The sequence below is a fragment of the Lutra lutra genome, chromosome 4 (assembly GCF_902655055.1).
Source record: "Lutra lutra chromosome 4, mLutLut1.2, whole genome shotgun sequence".
Taxonomy (NCBI): domain Eukaryota; kingdom Metazoa; phylum Chordata; class Mammalia; order Carnivora; family Mustelidae; genus Lutra; species Lutra lutra.
In genome coordinates, this window is record NC_062281.1 from 49,560,563 (window position 1) to 49,583,948 (window position 23,386).

Consider the following 23,386-nt stretch of genomic DNA (forward strand, 5'->3'; position numbering starts at 1 on the left):
GGTCTTCAGTCAAAAATTTCACAAGGACTTTTCTCCATTTTGTAAATTTGAGAATGGATACAGACGTAATAGAATTTGTTTGCAGTGCAGGACCAGAGAATGATTCTATGCTAAATAAACTTGCTTCAGTTTTTTCAAAAGTCATATATCTGTTCCTTTAATTTTGTATTATATTTAAATTTTGTTTAAACTGCAACTGCTCTCTCTCTAAAAAATAAATGAATACATCTTAAAAAAAAAAAAAAAGGAGGGGGAATGCCTGGGTGACTCAGTTAGTTGAGCAATTGAGCATCCAACTCTTGGTTTCTGCTGAGGTCATGATCTCATGGGTCATGGGATCAAGTCCTCAGTTGAGCTCCATGCTCAGCAGGGAAGCTGCTTGAGATTCTCCCCCTCTGTCTCCCTCTGACCTGCAGCTCGTGCACACACACACACACACACACTCTCTCTCTCTCTCTCTAAAAAATAAATGAATAAATCTTTATTAAAAATTAAAAAATAGGAGCACCTGGGTGGCTCAGTTGGTTAGGCCACTGCCTTCAGCTCAGGTCATGATCCTAGAGTCCCAGGATCAAATCCCACATCGGGCTCCCTGCCCAGCAGGGAGTCTGCTTCTCCCGCTGACCTCTCTCCTCTCATGCTCTCGCTGTCTCTCTAATAAATAATTTTTATTAGAAAAATATTTTAAAGTAAAATAAAATAAAATAAAAACTGCAAAAAGCACACTGTGCTTATATTCCTTTCCTTTTAGCCTTGTGAAGTTTGTTTATATATTAGTGGAGCAATGACTATTGTAATGCTTTAGCAAAAGTAATACAAGGCTGGAATATCATAAATTATAATATGAACAATGTCCCATGAAAGTTGTCCACACTATACTTGATCCTTCAATCCTAATACTATCACCATAAACCTTGTTATACCCAATTCTTTTTTTTTAAGATTTTATTTATTTATTTGATACACAGAGATCACAAGTAGGCAGAGAGAGAAAGGAGGAAGCAGGCTCCCCGTCGAGCAGAGAGCCTGATGCGGAGCTCAATCGCAGGACCTGGGATCATGACCTGAGCCGAAGGTAGAGGCTTTAACCCACTGAGCCACCCAGGCGCCTCGTTATACCCAATTCTTACATGACCTCTATGTTAGTCAGGATAGTCCGGAGAAATAGAATGAACCAATAAGATAGGCACATATATAGAGAGAAAAATATTTGTTTTAAGAAATTGGATAATATAATTATCAGAGCTGGCAAGTTCAAAACCTACAGGGCAAGCCTGCAGGCTGGCAACCCTAAGAAGAGTTAATGTTGCAGCTCAGATCCAAAGGCAGTGTGCAAACAATTCTTTCTTCCTCAGAGAACTTCTGGGGTTTTTTTTTTTCTCTTCAGGCCTTCAACTGATTTAATAAGGCCCACCCACATAATGGAGTGTTTCCACACTTTACTCAAAGTATAATAACTTAAATATTAACTTCATCTAAAAAATACCTTCACAGTAACATTTAGACTTATGTTTGGCTAAGTATCTAAGAAGGCTGTAGCCTAGCCAAGTTGACACAAAATTAATCATCACAGCCCCCAAGCACTGTCAGAGCTGTAGGGAATATAATTAAGTCAAAAGTAAGAAACCAAGCAATTGCTAATGCCAAATTTGAAAATTGATACATGCGTCTTCTCAAAAATAATAATAGCTGCTGTTTATTTTTATTCTCACTATGTACTACACTGTATTATCTGCTTCAATACATTCTCTCAATTAATTCTCACAGCAAACCTCTAACAAAAGTTTTATTAGTATCCCCATTTTACACGAAGTGCGAACTACTTACCTGACTGAGGCCATAGATCTCAAAGCCGTGCGACAGGGTTTGAGCACAGGCTTTTCTTACTCCACAGTCTATGAACTTAACCATTCTACAATGCTATTTTTCAGTTCCCCACCAGTCCTATCTGGATAAATGATAAGATGTTGAGGAACCAGAAAAGTTTTCCTAGGGTCAAAAAAACAATGCTAGCTCAAGGCCATTCTTTAGCAATTTTCACAGAATTAGTACTAGCACATCAGTTTCACACCCAGAAACCTAAGTTCACACACACTTTGCTACTTTCTTTCTAAGAAAAGACCCTCAATCTCATGTGTTTGTTTTTTTTTCTGTCAAAGCAAGTAGAATTAGAATCATAGGATTTTACTAAAACTTTGCTTCAATCAATTGTGGTTAATTAGTAAGATTTGCTGCTTCTACATGGGGTTATCAGAGCTTCCAAAGAGCTTCAAGATGAATAGTCATATTATAACATTTTCTTTAAATTTTCCCACAAAAAATGGCTCTCTTCCTTGCAAACTGCATGTTGTTACAGCCCAAGCACAAGTATTAAGCTAATAAGGAACAATTCATTTCTATAAAGTTGGGAAGCTTTCTCTATTTTCCGATGATCTATTATTTTGATTTCGATTTTTAAATATCGTTTATCAAATCAAGTGCTAGGGAAATCGCATTTTGCCTCTACAACTAAATTGCCAGAAATGGGAGAGAATTTAATAAAAGTTCTATTCCGCCACCTAGTGGCCAGAATCTTAAATCTCATCCTTTAGAAACAAAAAAAGCTTAACAGTAGGAAATCAGGGATCTAGAGATACCGAAATGAGAATGGAGGCACCACCAGACTGCCAAGGAAAGCACAATGTTTCTCACTATTTGCTTCTCTAGTAAAAATTCAGGACAGATCCAAAACAGGACACCTCACTGGGACCTGTGACTCATTGTGATTATGTGGCAAATGAAGCTTGAAAATGTTTTGACTTCAGCGGTAGGAAAGAGGCAGGGTAGGGGTGACAAACTATGTGAGTGACAGACTGAGTCAGGAATGGAATGGAAATGGATGTGAGGGCGATCTGGCTGCGACATCTGTCACCCCATTGATCGCCAGGATTGATTCGGCTGATCTGGCTGGCTAGGCGGGTGTCCCCTTCCTCCCTCACCGCTCCATGTGCGTCCCTCCCGAAGCTGCGCGCTCGGTCGAAGAGGACGACCTTCCCCGATAGAGGAGAGGACCGTTCTTCGGTCAAGGGTATAAGAGTAGCTGCGCTCCCCTGCTAGAACCTCCAAACAAGCTCTCAAGGAAAGGAATGGAATGGAAATGACGTAATTATTTCTACTAGTCACACACAATCCCCCAGTAGTAACACCCTAATCAGATGTGCCATCACATATTTTCTCTGAAGGGTTTCAAATCAGAGCATTACAGTAAGACTTAACTACATTTCATTTTTATTAACTTTATTTTTACCCTGGTGGTATCAGTAATAAGACACTGTTGCGAGTGTTTTTAAAGTATTTTGAACAATGAGTTTCTGACCCAGATGAACTCCATTCAGCCACACGCCCTGAACAGTTACTCTGTCTAAAGTGTGAGGCACTCCAGATAGGGCACCCACAGAGTCTCTGCTCTCCAGTGCCTCCCAATAAGGCAGAGAAATTCTAAATAATAATATTTAGTTTGGTTGTGTGATGATTATGTGACTCAAAACATATAAAGTGTTTATATCAACACCTGCCACATAGTAAATTCTGTATTTATTATTACCATATTACTAACTGGAAGATAAAACTGGTTCAATCACACGGGAATTTCTACACTGGTAAAATCAGGTCCTTCATGTGGCCCTGCTCAAACCTATTTTCAAGATGGATTAGATTCATCCACAAGGTTGTGACTTCCCACTTCGACTGTGTGATACTGAAGCTCACAGAAAAATAGAATTATTGTCAGTTCTCAAGGAAATTTTGATGGAAAAGCTTTTACTAGTGTTTGCAAATAATGAGCATAGACTTGGGCTCAACATCACTTAGAACTCATTAAGTTATGGCATAGTAACATGGCAAATTATTTATCACATTTGACTTTGCTGCTCCCAATAGCTACCGTGACTGGAAAGTCAGTGGCATGGGCAACTGGATTCAGAATTCTCTGTTCTACACATATTACCCATCACTTCCTTAATAGGAATGGAGTTTAAGATGGGATAAGACACTTCCTTTTATAATAAGTAAGGGTAAGTTGGGAAAATCCCTGAAGACTATCATTTATACTTGAGGGACACCTGAAGTCACAATGAATTATGTTACCGTGACTATCTTAAGTTCTGTTTCAAAAAATTTAAGCAGAAATAAACATAGAACTGGAGAAATCCTACAGGACTGAGAAGGTAGTCATTCCAAAAATAAATTTTACCGGCTTTTCAGTTGTGCTCAGAGCTTAGCCTTATTAAAAGAATTTTCTAAGTACAGGAAGCACCATCTAATTTATATGCTATGTTTTGAATTAAGTAAAAATAGAGGGGTACATGAATGGCTCAGTTGGCTGAGCTTCTGACTCTTGGTTTTGGCTCAGGTCATGATCTCATGGGCTGTGGAATGGAGGCCCCCCCCCAGCCCCCACATTAGGGGTCTGCACTCCGGAAGGAGTCTGCTTGGGATTCTCTCTCTCTGCCACTCCTCCAGCTCTCGTGCACTTTCTCTCTAAAATGAATAAATAAATCTCTAAAAATAATAATAAAATAAAAATAAAATTTCTCTATTTCTTTTCAAATCACCAGAATCTTTATTCAAATCTGTAATATACATTTATATAACACTGAATTTCCCATTTTTGAAAACGGAATAATATCTAACAACTTCATTTTATACATCACCACATATTTACCTAGTGCCTAGAGTGCCCCAAACACTGGTGAGACATTGATGGTACAGAAGTGAATAATACACAGGTCTTACCCTCAGTTGCTCCAAATATAGATTTAGAAGACAACAACAACACATACACTTTGGTGATTCTCTTTCTCTGACATCTATTGCATGTGTGACCTTAGGGAAGTAGTCAATAGACCTCCTGAGCTTCCATACCCTCATCTAAAAACCAGGAGTGATAATATAGTAATTAATGCCAGGCATCACAGGAAGGTTAAAAGAATAAAACAGGTAAAGATAAGAAAATAGCAAAATTTAATACAAATATTATTAATATAATGTTAATGTTAATACTAGTGCAGGTACTCTCACTTTATTTTTAAAAAGGACATTTATGAAACAATGACTGAGTTCTGACCTTCTGTAAATCAGAAAATTTCCTAATGGCCTCTATAAAAGAAATGGAGCTGCATTACAAAGTAAAAACACTAGCCCTGGGATGTAATTCTTTTTAATCACACAATAGTGGAACAAAGTGTATCTCAAGAAAATAATCATTTCTGAGGGGTAGGGGGTGGAGATAATTGTTGTCAGACACAAACTATAACAACTTCATAATGCAAATGGCATTCACTAAGCCTAAGTACGGATGAGAAGGACCTAGTTCTCGATCACAGCTGCCCCAAGGCCAATGGCACCTGTCCATAAAACAATTAGGGGACGGAATCACTTAATTGGTAAAACTTAAACTGTAAGTTTTTATTACATACAGCTGCTATGTGCCATTTACATAAATTGATACACACTCTATGCAAATGTGTTAATAAAAATTCATATTTATAACAGTTCAGATGTTTTTCTCTGAGGAAATCCAAGCTATAAGCTAAAAGTTATTCATGTAGGCACTTGCACATTTCTACTGAGGAAAGCAGTAATTGTTTGCTTATCTATTTTAGAGCTCCTCTCCTAGTTTGGTCTAACACTTCCATGGATTAGGTTTCCTTTATTAGTGCTTTCTGCCAGTGAGCTAACCTGAAGGTAGAAGAGAAAAGATGAAATGTGTTCTTCCTCAAATGGCATTCTGTTCCTACAAACGATCTTGAGATATGTGTTTTACTTCATTTTCATTAAAATTAATAAAAGTCAAGCTGACATCTCATCAGTTCTTCTCTCCAGTTCTAGTCTCCCACCTTCCCCAGAAGGGACCACTAAGATGATTTCAAGCGTATCCTTCCAGTCCTCATTTTTATAATTTTACTTTATATCTATACAAACATCAATGACTATTTTGTGTAGTGTATTGTGTATTCCATAGCTAGAGTCATATTGATTGTATTCTACATCTTGCTTTTGTGTGCAGCTCAATTTTTTGTTGAGTTCAATCATATCTATATACAAAGAAAGGTCTGATTTATTTATTTTAACCACTCTATGGTATCCAACCTACATTTACTCAACATTTTTATCTGTCCACAGATTGACATTATGTTGTTTCCAATTTTTTCAGTACTAAAAACAGTACTGCCACACACATTTCTGTGTATTTATAGAACAAGAATTGTGCTCATAGGAAAACATTTAAAATCATTAATAACTCCTATGAGTACAATTTAATACAGTTGGGAATTTTCATCAAAGTTCATTGTGATAGGAATTGTTCAAGGAATGAAAAGTTTATTTCGGCCTACAAATTATAAGTAGGATTGTAAAAATTAATGCCAAAAAAATCAAATTGCACAAATGTAAGTAGGTTTTTTCAGTCTTCTGTTTCTGATTATTTACAGTGTTATTCTTCTCCATGGATATGAGTGATTGAGAATTAGTTTCATCACAGTGATATTTCAAATGTGTTTTTGCTTAAGAACTTCCAAGTATATTTCTAATGAATTTTCTCTAAAACATCAAGAACATGAACTTGCTTTAGTGAGGGAGATCCTACGATAAATACAAAGTTTGTTTGTGTTTTTTTTAAGAGTTCTGAGTGATCAGAACTCCAATTTCCAAAATGAAATTACTCCAAACCATTACAGGTTTAAGAGAAATCAGGAACTGGAATATTAGCCATCAGAAAGAGGGAACATTTACCATTTACATCAACGTGGATGGAACTGGAGGTTATTATGCTGAGCAAAATTTGTCAGTCAGAAAAAGACAATTATCATATGATTTCACTTATATGTGAAATACTAGAAACAGGGCAGAGGACCATAGGGGAAGGGAGGGAAAACTGAATGGGAAGTCATCAGAGAGGGAGAAAAACTAGGAGAGACTCTTAACTACAGGTAAAAAACTGAGGGTTGCTGGAGAGGAGGTGGGTGGGGGGATGGGGGAATTCGGTGACAGGCATTAAGGAGGGCACTCACTCATGTGATAAGCAATGGGTGTTTTACGAAACTCATAAATTATTGAACACTGCATTCTGAAACTAATCATGTACTATAAGTTGGCTAATTGAATTTAAATTTAAATAAAGAAAAGAAAAGAAATCAGGTACATGATGGGGTGCCTGGGTGGCTCAGTCAGTTAAGCATGCCACTCCTGATTTTGGCTAGGATCATGACCTCAAGGTTGTGAGACTGAGCCCCAAATCCAGCTCTGCCCTCAGCCCAGGTGTCTTCTTGTTCATTCTCACTCTCTCTCTCTCTCTACCCCCATCTCTAAAATAAATAAATAAGATCAAAAAAGAAAGAAAAGAAAAAGAAATCAGGCACATGAGCTATATATTTATAGAATTTTTACTAAAAACAAACTAACCACAATTTTTAGAAAGAAATTAATGTTTGTCATTTTCTTTAGCAAATATGATAACCTATGAGACACAGTAAGAATAAAACAGATATAAATAAAAATTATATACCTTGCACAAAACAAATACATAACAAGGAAAGAAAAGGTAAATTTTCCTTCACCTCTAAAAGGATCTTTCTGTGTTTTTGCAAATACAAATCATACCATCTTCAACAAATTCAAATTGTGTTATCCACATGAGCAAATTCTTGGTCCTTTCCCCTCTCTCCTGTCCCCACTCCCAGGAAGTAGTAACTGCTCCATCTCTTAAAAGTTTTATTGATATTTAACTGGAATGTCTTATGACGTGATTCACTTCTACCATCAATTACAGCTTTTCTGTTTACTTAAAATATCATCCCAACTAGCTTACTTTCTTTCATCTTTCATAGCTCCAAGGGCATGTACAAAGGCTTGCTCATAACAGCCTTTCATCAATATTGGTTGGGCTGTATTAAGAAGGTATTCCTGTCACCCTTGGCCTTTTTTTTTTTCTATCCTGGATAACCAAAAGCTATATTTTCTCACATAAATTTTTAAAATTCTGACTTTAAGTTCATTTGAGTGCTCCTTACCAATGGCTACATGAAGATACTTCAATCATAAATTATTAACGTTCCTTATCAGTCAAACAGCCCTGAAGTCTAAATTTCAGATGGATCTAGGTCAAGTGTTTGCTACTGAAATCATTACGGAAAACTGGTGATTGCCGAAAGAATGATTATCCAATCCACAAATTGGGATCGTGCCCTTTACGTCTCCTCCTCCTTCCTCTGCTCCTGACTATGATTAGTTCTCCACAAAATAATAATTCCCCTAAGGGATGGGAAGGACCAACCACAAAAGGAAAGCAGCTACATGCTAGCAGTTCTGAGAGAAAAAAATTAAAATATTTGGTGAAAGCAAAAGATTCCAAACCACTATATAAAGTAACATTTTTGAAGCATCTATCAATTTTTCTTTAGCCTATCATAGAGATAAATTATAATTCTTTGTGTACAACACAAATATACATGCCTATTCTAACAAATCAAATGTGTCTCTTACGCTATTAAAGTGGATATGAACATCATTCACTCAACAGATATTGCTGTTGTACTCCGCCTTTAAGAAGATAAATAAGTTGGTAAAGAAAGACAAACAAGTTTGGAAAGTTAAATAATAATATCAAACAACTGTATGAAAGATGTTATGATAAAGAAAAATGTTCAGATTTTTATTTTGCTCTAGGTCAGTCTTAATTCTAATAATTATTATCACTATTATGTTATCATAAGCATTAATAGCAATCATTAATTAAACATTATATTAAGTTTTACATGAGTAAAATTTTTACCATTATGAAATGTATTCTTTTAACTCCCACTTAACAGATTAGAAAATGTTCTGTAGTAATAGGTAGTGGAGACAGGATTAAAACCCAAATCTGGGGCACCTGGGTGGCTCAGTTGGTTGAGCCACTGCCTTTAGCTCAGGTCATGATCCTGGAGTCCTGGAATCAAGTCCCGCATTAGGCTCCCAGCTCCAAGGGGAGTCTGCTTCTCCCTCTGACCTTCTTCTCCCCTTTCATGCTCTCTCTCACTGTCTCTCTCTCTCTAATAAATAAATAAATAAAATCTTAAAAAAAAAAATCTGACCAGGTTCCAAAGTCTTGCATTCACACTATAGGTTTGTTTGGGTTTCTTCCTAAACTTTGGGTCAAAACAAGTCCATATCCATTGGCAATTAATATTTTAGTATTAACACAGACTATTTTTTTAATAAACATATATTTTTATCCCCAGGGGTACAGGTCTGTGAATCGCCAGGTTTACACACTTCACAGCACTCACCATAGCACATACCCTCCCCAATTAACACAGACTTTTATTACTACTTATTTTCATGTCATTTTAAAATTATTTGGAATGTTGTCTTTGTAGCTGTATAAAAATTATTTTTCTTTTTGTTATTTTTTTTTCTTTAGGGTTGTGATACACAGATGATTTATGACATGTTGCTAAGATTGAGATCCATTGTTTATTTACCTGGTGACTTTGTCTGCAAAAAGGTGAGTGCATGCTACCTTTTGAATGCACAACTAGTAAATAAACACATTTAAGTTCAGATATAGGTCAAGAACATAGTTTAAACAGAATTTCCAGGGTGAATTCCATAGTATAGAAATAATTATGACATAGCGTTTTATAAAAGAATAATCTACTCTAAGTTCAAACTGGAACAAGACAATATGGATTTCATTACCTATAGGATATAAGTGGGAAGTCTGAAAAGTTGCTTTGTATAAATGTAAATCATCAATTATCACACCCCATTAATGCCAAATATTTAAAGTGGAGAAAAAAGTTACAGAAGTGAAAGGTGGTTCTGCCCTTTTTATATCTTCAGCAAGCTATCAGTTACCTCGATTTAGCTCACCCAATTAGTGGATAATTAATGCCACATTCTTTCCAATTTTACTGTAATTTTTATGATTACCAAAGTAATACATGCTCATTATTTTTAAAATGGAAAACACATAAAAAGCATAAAGACAAAAATTCCACCACCCAGAAATAATCACTACTCATATATTGCAATCTATCTTTTATACTGATTAATGGATAGATAGCTTGTTTTATAAAACTGACATACTGTATTTATTTTTTATCATATAACTATATATCATAGTTACATTTTATTTACTATTCAGTTATCTTCTACCACCTTATTTTTAAAGTTGCATAATATTATAATCTATAAATCAATTTTCAAATGTTTGCTATTATAAAATAACTCTACAATGAATATTTTTGCACATCTCTGATGTCTAACTTAAGGGAGGAGAGAAGGAATGCTGACTTTGGGTTTTATATCTTGGGAATCTAAATCAGTAGTGAAGTCAATAATCAGAATAAAAAGGGACACCTGGGTGGCTCAGTCAGTTAAGCATCTGCCTTCAGCTCAGGTCATGATCCCAGAGTCCTGGGATTGAGTCCAACATAGGGCTTCTTGCTCAGCAGGGAGCCTGCTTCTCCCTCTGCCTGCTGCTCCCTCTGTTTGTGTTCCTCTCTCTCTCTCTCTGACAAATAAATAAAATCTAAATAAAAATAAAAGTAAAAAATAAAAAATAATAATAATCAGAATAAAAAGTAGAGGAAGATGAGCAATTTAAAGAATGAGAAATGATCCAAAACCCTGGAGAGTTCACAAGCAAGTAATAGCACCTATATCATTCCAAAATAATGTGTTAGGTACTATGATAGACATAAACCCAAACTGTTAAAGGACACAGAGTAAGGACACGTGTCCCACTGGGGTACTAGCAAGACTTCCTGGAGAAGATGGTATTCAAGGCAAGTCTTAAAGAATGAATTTACATGGGGTCACTTGGGTGGCTCAGTCAGTTAAATGTCCAACTCTTGATCTCAGCTGAGGTCTTGATCTCAAGTTCGTTGGTTCAAGCCCCATATTGTGCTGGGCATGGGGCTACTTTAAAAAAAGAAAAAGAGTCCAAAAAATGAATTTACATGAACAAAGAAAAAGAAGAAGCTGGCATTTCAGATAGAGGAAAGAATTAGCATGAGCTAAGGCAGAGGGAAACTCCCTGCAGAGGAAGCTCAGAAAACTACAGTAAGTCCAAAGTTAGAACATTCTAGTATTATTTATTTTAAAAAGTCAATATTTTTGAGTACTATGTCCAGACACTGTGTTGAGTACTGGGTATAATCAGCAGTGAGCAAAAAAAACATGATTCTTGTCCTCCAAGGGCTTACAATCTAGTTCAAGGGTATTCAATTCAATTCAATTCAATTCAAGGGTGTACATCAGAATCACCTGAAATTAGAAGCCTGGACTGCATCCCCAGCAATTCAGTGGGTTAGGGTGGAGCTCACATATCAAGATTTTTTAAAAGCTCCCAGACAATCTAAAATGCAGCCAAAGTTGAGACTCACCAGCCTGATGGAAGAGACAAATAATAAACAAATGAAGTTAAATAAATACATAAACTCCAAAATATGCTAACTTCTATAAAAATGGAATTCGCTAGGGATGCGTGTGGTGCAACAGCACTTATTTAGATTTGAGGGTTGAGAAAGGGGAAGGTTATCAGCCATGACCTTTATAAAACATAAAGTGAAATATTTCTTTAGTAATAAGGTGGAGAGGACAGCATTTTAGATGAAGGCTTGGAGCCATGAAGTAGGATAGAGCTTGGCATATTTACTGAGTGGAAGTAAGTGATCAACTGGAATGATGGTGTAAAACAAAGTTAAGAGTAGAAGATATTTCAAGGCATCTGGGTAGAGATACCTGGTGCACAGATAGAAAGAAATCAGTCTAGTTTGTGAGAGAGGATAGAACTAGAGGTAAATCTTGGGAACAAACATATGGAAACCAACTTCATTAGAAGCTTAAGAAAGATAAAAGAAGAGGGCCAAGGCCTATAACTTTGGAAAATACCATTATTTATGGAGGAGGTCAAGGAAGAAGAATCAAAGGAGGAGCTATCAGAGGTAGAGGAGGAAAAATGGAGGAGAGATTTTGACATAATAGAAACCAAGAATATGCAATCCCAAACAAATTAGTCCAAGTTAAAAGCAGGCGGGTTGGTGATATGAAATCATTTTCACTGAAATGGGACGTACAAACCACAGCTCATTTTAAAGACCCCTTTAGGGCAGTGTTAGATTTGAAATGACATGGCCTTAATGCACCAAAATGGCCTTTCAATTTGTTCCAGTAACAGCAGGGACTGGAAATTGAGAAAACTCATAGAAACTTTAGCACCCATGCCCCTAAGCAGTGCAAATTTGCTTAACAAAGTGTGAAATGCAGAGTAGATACAGCCTTCTCATTTCTAATTTCTTCCTCGCATACCTCCAGCACTCGATAATAAAAACAGATCAGTGAACACAAGTGAGGAAAGAAAGGAATAAGTAGGAGAAATAGCAGAAATAACGCATGAGACTACCTGCCACATTGCTTTGCTTTTGCTTTTAAGAGAGGAGGATTTAATTCATAGTAGATATTGGCAGAGATGAAAAGTTGTTAAATTCAGCTTTGTTTTTGCTTATCATTTCCACAAATCACTGTAGGAAACAGGAAGGAAAAAAACTCATATTCTATTGGTATTTGCCTTAATAATTGAAGGAATGTCAGGGCTCAGGATGAAGTTTGCTGACCTGCCTAATTTTCAAGATGGCTCCCAAATATACTGAGTGTGTAGCTTGAACCATTTCGAAAAAACTTGGGAATTTTCCCAGAATTAATTGCAGAATTAATTTGAGTGTCAGAATGCCCCTTCTGAAGAATATATCCTTCTAAACAGGAACCCTGAAATTTGAAGTGCTCTCTCACTAAGGGTTACCTCACTCTACATGAGGCTCTTGCATTTGTACACTTTCTCCAAATTAGTACATAAACCAACCACAGAAGCTTGGTTTGGTCTTAATTTTGCACATGCTGTCAGAACCTTGTTCTCTGAAGAATGTCTACTCCATTTGAATGCTAATTAAACTTGCAGGAAAGGCTTAAATTAGCCTAGAAATATGCAAGAAATCATGAAAGTTTTGGTTCGTTGATTATGCCAGATCTCCTTGGAAAATTACTGAAATGATCATTAAAAAATAATTAAAAGTGCTGAACTATTTTTAAGTGCCCATTATGTACTTCTACCTCCAGTCAGATGTAATAACTGCCTTTGAAAAGTCATTCTAGTTCCTGGAGAATTATTTCATGAAAAGAATAAGGAATATACCCTTGTAGTAATCATTACTTCCTGGAGTAATCTCTTGGAAAACTAATATTCAGACACTTTTCCTTTTTTAAAAATAATTCATCATCATTTTATTGTTTTTTTAGATATTGGTGTTGATACTGGATTTATCATTAGGTATGCTCTATCTGTATATATTCTACAGAGTCAGGTGACATATGTGCTGCTAGTTCTAATGCTATCATCTGCCAACCTTGTAAATTTGCTCAAGACACTTAACTTTTCAAGCCTCTACTACCAATTTTTTTTTTAAAGATTTTATTTATTTATTTGACAGAGAGAGAGATCACAAGCAGGCAGAGAGGCAGGCAGAGAGGCAGGCAGAGAGAGAGGAGGAAGCAGGCTCCCTGCTGAGCAGAGAGCCCGATGCGGGGCTCAATCCCAGGACCCTGAGATCATGACCTGAGCCGAAGGCAGCGGCTTAACCCACTGAGCCACCCAGGCGCCCCGCCAATTTTTAAATATCTTTTACCTCACTGGGATTTTTGCAAGAATTAAATGAGTTAAGATCCCTGAAAATGTTTTGCAATTATAAAGTAGCATGTTCTGATAGAAGAAATGCAAGTATTAAAATAAGGAGTAATGTAAATATCAGATATTATTATGATTTTTTAAAGTACTCTGTAAATGTTAGATGTTATTAACATTGATATTATAGAAATAATTGTAATAAGATCCATCTGTCTTAGAATTTCTACTTTGATCTATGTTTGAGAATAAATACATGCTTAATATTCTACACAATGCAAAATTTAAAAATATTTGCTTTGCACACTTAGGAGATGTGCATTCTAGGCTTCCTTTTGCTTCTAATTACAGTTATGGAGTTTTGGTTAGTCAACCATGCTGATCTGTGCCTTTGTTTTTCTTTCTGTAAAATGGAAATAATAGTGCTTACTTTATCTTCCTCATAAAGGTAATAGGAAGATAAAATGAGAAATTCAATGTCACAGATGTTAACTAAGAGGTAGAATCCGAAAATTTTAAATTTAAAATTTAATATGACAAGAATTAATATTCAGGAAAGGGAAACAACTGGGATGCCTGCGTGGCTCAGTTTGTTGAGCATCTCACTCTTCATTTTGACTCAAGTCATGATCCTATGATCAAGTCCATGTGGGGCTCTGCACTCAGTAAGGTGTCTGCTTGAGAGTCTCTCCCTCTGCCCCTCCCCTGACTTGTGCTTGCACTCTCTATCTCTCTAAAATAAATAAATCTTTTTTAAAAGGGAGGGTGGAATGAAAACAAACCTTGGTATTAAAGGATCTTAAAACTTCACAGAAAATGGTTAAACTATATTTACCTCATTCATAAATGAGTGCCTATATCAAAAGCCCTATGCTCAGCACTGAAACAAAGTAAACATTGTCTCAGCCATCACAGAGCATAAACTATAATCAACACTGTTTAATCCTGAGTTAATTTTAATGTATTCTAATCTTTTGAAAATATGGCTAACAGGAAAATTTAGTGAATTCAAATAACCAGTCCCCTCCTGAACCAAGTAAGTAAATTCACTGTGTTCATGCTATGATTTTATACCTCAGGGTGATCAAAACCCAATTCATTAAGACTTATAGGTGTTATTATCCAAATAGTTTGCCTAGTATTATGCAAACCAGCTTATTTAGAATTTAACAGCTTTTCTTGACCCAATTGCAATTTAGGTCTCTCATATGATATATTTATTCTTTCTGGATTTTGGAGTGAGAAGAGATATTCGAAGAGGCCCACAATAACACATTAGTTTGGTGATTTGCATGATTCAACAAAAAAGTTACATTCATGGCTTAAGATTTATTATAGCAAAGCATACAGTGTAAGAACAGGAAGAAAAAGTTACACATAGGCAAAGACTAGAAAAATCAGGTGCAGGCTTTCTAGGTCCTACTTCTGAGAAGATCAAAAGGATACATTTTTCTCTCCAGCTGTAGACCTAAAGACAAAGAAAAAATGTCTCCACTTAGGGAAACCCATCAGAGTCTTGAGGTCAAAAGTTGTTAAATGGTGCTGGTCACATAGCTACATGACCAGCCATGATTCAGACTCCAAACCAGATACCAAATACACATCATAAATCTTTGTGTTTACATTAAACAATGTTGACAGCCTGGTACATCCTGCTACACTGCCCCAGGCATACAGAATAACACTATTAACCAGTGACTCTGTGAACATTCCAGGAGTTTAATTCTCAGGGCTTGAACAAGCATCATTGCCCTGGCTCCAAGAGTCCCCAGAGATAAGCAAAAGAGAGTCCCCAGAGATAAGCAAAACTGAGTAAAACAACCTGATGCATTAACACTTTCTTTTCAATATGGAACAAGAATAATAGCTTAAAGGTCTCCTGTGCTCCAATTACTAAATTCAGACCTCAGTGTTACAGGCATAAGAGTGGAGTTGACCTTTGAAAGACTATAGCCCATGTTCTTTTTAAACACCAAGCACCTTCTTCTAAGCATAGCAGTAGCCACCAAAGCCTGGGTGACTATGGTTACAACCAGTTATTTCCTCTACCTGTGCTTGTCCCTGAAACTGTGTGCTGACTGAAACATCTTTACCTTGCCAATGGTGCCATACAGTGCTTACCTGTCTAGTAGTGGCATACAATGCTTCCATATTGGGAAGTATCACTTCCCTACTAAGTTCCTTTCATGTGATGTGTCCAACCAATATCCATAACTACCTCAAGTCTTAATCACTTTTACATTGATATTTCTTGCTTTTTTTATTTATATTTATTCCTCTGGAACGTTTATTTCTTAATTTGGGGGCATAAATGTCAAGAGTTAAGTAACTACCATTTCCTCTTTATATTTGGCATACAGGGAGAAATTGGCAAGGAAATGTATATCATCAAGCAAGGTGAAGTCCAAGTTCTTGGAGGCTCTGATGGTACTCAGGTTCTGGTTACTTTGAAAGCTGGAGCAGTATTTGGAGAAATCAGGTAGCTAAAAGATACATCATAAGTATTAAAGTCTATTATTTGTCATGAAAGAAAAATCTTGGGTCATAAAATAACTAAGCTTCCTGCTCAAATTTGACAAATGTTTGATTGTTCTGAGAGCATTGGCAAAATAAGGATTTTCACATTTCTGTTTATCCCTCCTTCCCCCAAAGACCTAGCTCATTCAGCTCCTTAGTGCCAGGACCTAGTCAGTGCCTGGCAGAAGGTAGATACTAAGTATATATTGAATATGTATATATGTGAGTGAATCAATGATGAAACAAGAGGTTGGGAGAGTTAATTGTTGGAAAACTTAAATTTCAGGCTAACAGAGCAGTTTTGAGTGAGCCAAGGAGGTGAGTAACAACCAGATTTTACAGGTATTTTAGGCCATGGTATGGAATTCATTTTATGGAATATGCATTTTATTTTAAATACAAATGGATGCCAGTGGAGGATTTTAGGCAAAAGTGATACAATTTGAATTATGACTTTAAACAACCACTCCAACAGCTATGTGGAGAAGAGACAGTAGAAGAGCAAGTATAAAATAGAGGATTGTTCAAGTGAAAGATGATGGAGTCTTGAACTAGGTTGTTCAAGTGAAAGATGATGGAGTCTTGAACTAGGTTGTTCAAGTGAAAGATGATGGAGTCTTGAACTAGGATGCTGGCTCTGAAGGGGAAGAGAAGTGTGTACTGTCAGGCAGTTACTGACCTAACAGTTTCATAGCTGTTAAGAAATTATCTTCAGGGTTCCAGAGAGATGGGCAATTTCAAATGACTTCATATTAGTATAAGATATTTCCTGAGAATGTTGAAGCATGTTATATCTCTGTTAATAATGTGGCCTCCCTTTTTTAAATTTTTTTCTCCTTGCTTAAAACAGAATGGACACTCCTGTGAGGGTCCTGCTTTGGGGCAGTGCTGGAAACACTTCTCAGAATGTTCAAGATTTTAGTCATTTGCCTATTTTCTGTTGCTTCCTTACTAGGAATCCTTACAAAAGTGATTTAATATTTTAGTGACTTAATAACCACTGTAATCTTCAAGGTCATAAAACATGCAACAGTCTAATCTGAAACATCACAGAAATTAATTAGCTGACCTCTCCCAAGGGTTGAGTGCTCCCTGAAGAATAAAGCTTTATAAATACAAGTATGTTAATTGCTGATACTATCATCACAGGAGGAAATACTCTAGGAGTAGTATCCAGGTGCTGCTGAGCTGCAATTGAAAAGAATCTTAAAGATTCTTAAAGAATCTTAGATTCTTGACAATAACTTCTCAAATAAATCTCCTATTACCCATTTGGTTTCTAAGGCCAAATTGAAGCCAGTAGACCAGGCAAGCTCTATACTTGCTCAGTAGTCTGGTTGATTCAAGCAAAAGGGAATTTTTGCTTTGATTCTCTTCTTGGCTATCGCTGAGGAGAAACAGGGTGCATCTGGCTCTTACCAGATAGCCACAGGCTTCGTAGGCCCACAGCTGTCATATGCCCCTGGAGCTCTAGTTATTTACTCCAGTGATGGAAGCATGACTGCCAAACATCTAGATACTGGAAAGATCTGGTGATCATGTTTACTACTCAAAAATGCTGTGACCTTTGTTAAAATGATCTATATCCAACACTATCATACAGCTTTTTAAAGAAGGTTCTTTTTTCTGAGGCAAAAAAGAAGAAAAAAAGAAGAATTGAGGGCTTTCAAAGACATTGTATAGTAATCTAAAAGAGCAAAACCCTAACTAAAATATAGATTTACAGCCTTTCATGGAGAAAACCCAGACCATACTTCCAATTAATATCTGAAGAGTACAGACACCCCATTTTTTTTAAATGTGCTAGCTAAACTTTATTAAAATGTTGTTCTAGGGTATTATAATTTTCTTCTTTTTTTTAATTTTTTTTTATTTTGTTTTTTATAAACATATAATATATTTTTATCCCCAGGGGTACAGGTCTGTGAATCGCCAGGTTTACACACTTCACAGCACTCACCATAGCACATACCATCCCCAATGTGCATAACCCCACCCCCCTTTCCCAACCCCCCTCCCCCCATCAACCCTCAGTTTGTTTTGTGAGATTAAGAGTCACTTATAGTTTGTCTCCCTCCCAATCCCATCTTGTTTCATTTACTCTTCTCCTACCCCATTAATCCCCCATGTTGCATCTCCTCTTCCTCATATCAGGGAGGTCATACGATAGTTCAGACACCCCATTTTTAATAGAGAGACCTAGGGTCTGCCAAAGGATGGTTTTGTAGTAGTTCTGACTCCATTGTTTTCCTTGCACATACAGTAAGTGCCAAGTCTTATTCACCAAAAAAATTTAACCACTTCCTATTCTCCTTCTTCTCACCATTCTTGAAACACATATGAACTTCTACCATTGGTATCGTTATTGTGATTTCAATAGAATTTCCTACTGGTTTCATATTTCTTTGGAATATCCTTCCCCTGGAAAATATCTACTCACTCTTCAGGACTCAATTCATGGGTCACCTTTGAAGCCACTTCTAATCACCCCCAAAACAACTAGAGGCTCCCTGTTCTCTGCTTCCATACTATTTTATTCATAACTTTATTATAGTAGTTAACACTGATTTAATTACACTTAATTTGTTCAGATGGATCTTCCCAACAGATGAAGTTATTAAAATATAAGAACTAGAACTTTCCATCTATTTCACCAGCAGCTACATAAAAATAATACAGTAAGCCGATACAATAAGCAACATAAGTTCTTCCTCACTTTGCTCCTCCTCACAAGCACAATTAACAACTATTAGAAAACAAGACACTACTGAGAGAATCCTACAACATGTGGGTGAGGCTGGAGCACCACCTGCACCACAGAAACCAAAAGACTGCATTAGAAGGGAAGGGGTACCTGGGTGGCTCAGTTGGTTAAGCAACTGCCTTCAGCTTAGGTCATGATCCTGAATTCCCAGGATCTAGTCCCACATCAGGCACCCTGCTTAGCAGGGAGTCTGCTTCTCCCTCTCTCTCTCTCACTCTTTCTCTGAAATAAATAAGTAAAATGTAAAAAAAAAAAAAAAAGGGTAAGAGAAGTAACTACACAGTGACCACATTGCCCCTTCCCAAGGTCAGCATAGCATCATACAGAGGTTTCCCCTGAGCCTCCAGTTTCTCCAGTGGAAAAGAGAACCCAAAGGGGACAACCATCTCCCAAGCATTGTGGAACCCCATACCTTGATCTTTCACCACAATGATTGCAGGAGAACCTGTGTCTCAACCACTGGGAACCTGACCGTGATGGAGAAGAGAGGAGAGGCTTGCAATATCCAGCAAGTAGATCTTGACAGACTAAGTTCATACAAGCCATGCCCAAGTAGAAATCCCAACTAGCAGCTTTGCAGAACCAAACCAGGAATGCACTCACCCGGGAACTCAGCAGAGTGTGGAACCGTCTAATTCTGATCTTCAAACAAGGTTTGCAGACCTTAGAGCCCCATTTGCCCTTGTTCAGGCAAGGAGCTAAACCAGTCCCACCCACTATGGAAAGGTTTTTGGCCCCATCTGACCAGAAAGGCTAGTAACAACTGCTGGAATCAGTGTGGGCCAGCGGCACTCAAGCCAAGAGGCAGGCAGGCAGAGGTGAATGGTCCCAGAAAAGCCAGTACTGAGCATTGAGCATTCCCATGATATGCACAGGCAGAGGGATCAATTCATAGATTCATAGTCAAGGCTAAAAGAGGCTTTTCAATTACAGAACCTACTTGGGAAATTTAGAATAGCCTAGAGCAGTCCCTTTCACTCCCATGCAGGCAAGGGAGCTAAGGCATAGCCCTAACTTCTGTGAGTGCCTTCTGGCCCCATCTGACCAGTAAGGGCTGGAGACAACTCCTGGAAACTACGCTGGCCCAGTGGCACTGAAGCCACTCAATCAAGGTAGGCAGGCAGCAAAGCTAGTGGCCCTGTTCACTCAGGGAACTTGTAGTGCGGGTTGGCTTGAGTTAGCAAACAATGAGCTTTACCTGCTTTAAAGCTACTTTTCCCGCTGTGCCCAGGTAGGGAATCTAATTTATACTCCTGCTCCTCACTGACTACAGCCTTTAGCTTATCCAACTAAGGAACCTAACCAGAGTACATAGGAGGCTACATATCCCATTCAACTGCCCTACGTACAGTGGCACTTGAACAGAGAGTACAGCCCACAACTTTCCCCATCCAAAGGGAAAAATCAGTTGTCTCACCTGAGCAAGGAATTCAGTACACACTCTGGCCTGATTCAGGTCCCCAAACAATAAGCTGGGTTCAATCCTGCTGCCTTTCTACATCAGGGAAGCTCATTTATAGTCCCATCTACTACTGAATCCTGTACCCAGTCTAGACCATTTAGTAAGACTCACCAGAGAATCCAGGCAACCATGGAGCCTGTCCTCCAGTCTCACTTCGATAGAAAACCAAGCCAGCAGTCCTATCCAGCTATTCTCAGCCAATGGCACAATCCCCCATGTCCTTCCTTAGAATTTGAACAGTTGCATCACATAAAAATTGACTGTAATAGCAGGCTATATCTGCCCAAGGACATACCAGCAGACACCCAGAAACCCAAACTGAACTGACTGGTGAAGAACTGAGTCTGTCAAAGCAAACCTGTAAAGTCTAATTATTCAAATGTGTAGATAATAATGTAAAAAAAATCAAGAATCATGAAGGCAGATATGACAACACCAAAGGAAATTAATAAAGCTCTAATAACTGATCCTAAAGAAATAAAGATCTATTAACTGTCAAACAAAGGATTCAAAATAACCTTCTGGTTTATGCATTGACAAAATAAGAAGTTCAACCAGAGATGCGTGGGGTTGTGTCATCAAGAGTGCTTGAGACCCCTGGATATTCTATGTCTCTCCCTGGTCTCACTGCACTAAGTCTATGCCCCTTTCTCAACTTGATCTCAGTTGGTTACATCGAATAAGAAGTAATAGTCATCCAAAGAAGAAGAAGAAGAAGAAGAAGAAGAAGAAGAAGAAGAAGAAGAAGAAGAAGAAGAAGAAGAAGAAGTAGTAGTAGTAGTAATAGTCATCTCTGCATTAACAAAAACTAGAACATTTCAGGATGCCTCCTCTGGCTCAGTCAGTTAAGCGTCTGCCTTCAGCTCACATCATGATCCCAGGGTCCCGGGATGCAGTCCTGCACTGGGCTCCCTGTGCAGCAGGCAGGCTACTTCTCTCTCTCTGCCTGCTGCTCACCCTACTTGTCCTCTCTCTCTCTCCCCCTCTCTCTGACAAATAAATAAAAATCTTTTAAAAAAAGCCAAACTCTAGAACCTTTCTAAATGCCCACCAAGAGGACATTAAATACCCTAAATTGTGTTGTAGTTTTTAAGTGGAAAACTATGGAGCCCTCAAAAATAATTCTATGGTCAAGGTGCCTGGCTGGCTCAGTTGGTGGAGTGTGTGACTCTGGGTCTCAAGGTTGTGAGTTCAAGTCCCACACTGGGTATAGAGATTACTTCAAAATAAAATCTTTAAAAAAGTTCAAACAAAGAAATAGAATAATGAAAAATATATATATATAATATAAATGCAAGAGTTGAAAAGCATGTAATTGAACTGAAGAATTCAATAGATAGTTTCAAAAATAAATTCAACCACACAAAAGAATCAGTGATCTGTAGGATAGGACTTAGGAAATTACCCAGAGGAGCAAAGAGAGAAAAGAATTTAAAAAGTGAAAAAGGCCTACAGGAATACACAATGATATCTTGATACATTAACCCTTTATCATTATATTATGACCTTCTTTGTCTCCCTTTACCATTTTTAACTTAGAGTCTATTTTGTTTAATATGATTATAGCTACACTAAAAAAAGATATCTGCAAACCCATGTTCATAGCATCTTTATTTACAATAGCCAAGACATGGAAATACCCTAAGTATCTACTGGTGGATAAATGGATAAAGAAGCTGTATTCAGGGGCACCTGGGTGGCTCAGTCTGTTAAGCTTCTTCCTTCAGCTGAAGTCATGATCCTAGAGTCCTGGGCTCTAGCCTCACATCCGGCTCCCTGCTCAGCAGGGAGCCTGCTTCTCCCTCTCCCTCTGCCACTCTCCCTGCTTGTGCTCTCTCTCTCTCTCAAATAAACAAATTTTTTTTTTTTAAGTTGTATTCAGGGTGCCTGAGTGGCTCAGTGGGTTAAAGCCTCTGCCTTCGGCTCAGGTCATGATCTCAGGGTCCTGGGATGGAGCCCCGCATCAGGCTCTCTGCTTGGCAGGGAGCCTGCTTCCCTTCCTCTTTCTCTGCCTGCCTCTCTGCCTACTTGTGATCTCTGTCTGTCAAATAAATAAAAATTTTTAAAAAAGAGTTGTATTCATATATATATATGAATACCCATATACATATATGAATATAATTCAGCCATAAGAAATCCTGCTATTTGCAACAATATGGATGGACACTGAAGGCATTATGCTAGGTGAAATAGATCAGATAGAGAAAGAAAAATATTGTATGATTTCAGTTACATGTAGACTCTAAAAGAAAGGAAGAAAGAAAGAAAGAAAATATTCATTAAAAAGGCTTGGGGTTACCAGAGACAGAAGGTAGGGGGAGGGGAATTGGAAGATGCTGGTCAAAAGGTGCAAACTTTCAGTTAAGATTTTATTTATTTATGTATTTGTCCAAGATATATAGAGAGAGCACAAGTAGGCAGAGCTGTAAGCAGAGGGAGAGGGAGATGCAGTCTCCCCACGGAGCAGGGAGCCCAACGAGGGACTTTGATCCCAGGACCCTGGGATCATGACCTGAGCCAAAGGCAGATGCTTAACTGACTGAGCCACACAGGCACTCCCAAACTTCCAGTTATAAGATAAATAGGTACTAGAATTGTAATGTACAACATGATGACTATAGCTAACACTGCTGTATGATAGATAGGAAAGTTAGGAATAATTCCTAAGAGCTCCTATCACAGGAAAACTTTTTTCCTGTTTTCCTTTTTTCTTTCTTTTTTATTGTACTTATATGAGCAGATGAATGTTAGTTAAACCTAGTGTAGTAACCACTTTATGATATATGTAAATCAACTCATCATGAAGTATGGCCTAATTTTATACAGTGACTCATGTCAATTGTTTCTCAATAAAACTGGAATTGAAAAACTATAAATAAATATTGATTTTCATTTATATCCCACTTCCTTTCAAAAATAATTTGTAGGTATATTCAGTAATTTT

At 37.5% G+C, this 23,386-nt stretch overlaps 1 protein-coding gene across 1 annotated transcript in view; it reads left to right on the top strand.

Annotated features, from left to right (window-relative positions):
* The window catches only part of CNGB3 (cyclic nucleotide gated channel subunit beta 3), a 141,270-nt gene that overhangs the window by 101,665 nt on the left and 16,219 nt on the right, over nucleotides 1-23,386 (top strand). The window contains exons 14-15 of the mRNA XM_047728366.1: nucleotides 9,440-9,523; nucleotides 16,060-16,178. Coding sequence (XP_047584322.1) covers nucleotides 9,440-9,523; nucleotides 16,060-16,178 — 203 coding nt within the window. The remainder of the gene's footprint in view (nucleotides 1-9,439; nucleotides 9,524-16,059; nucleotides 16,179-23,386) is intronic.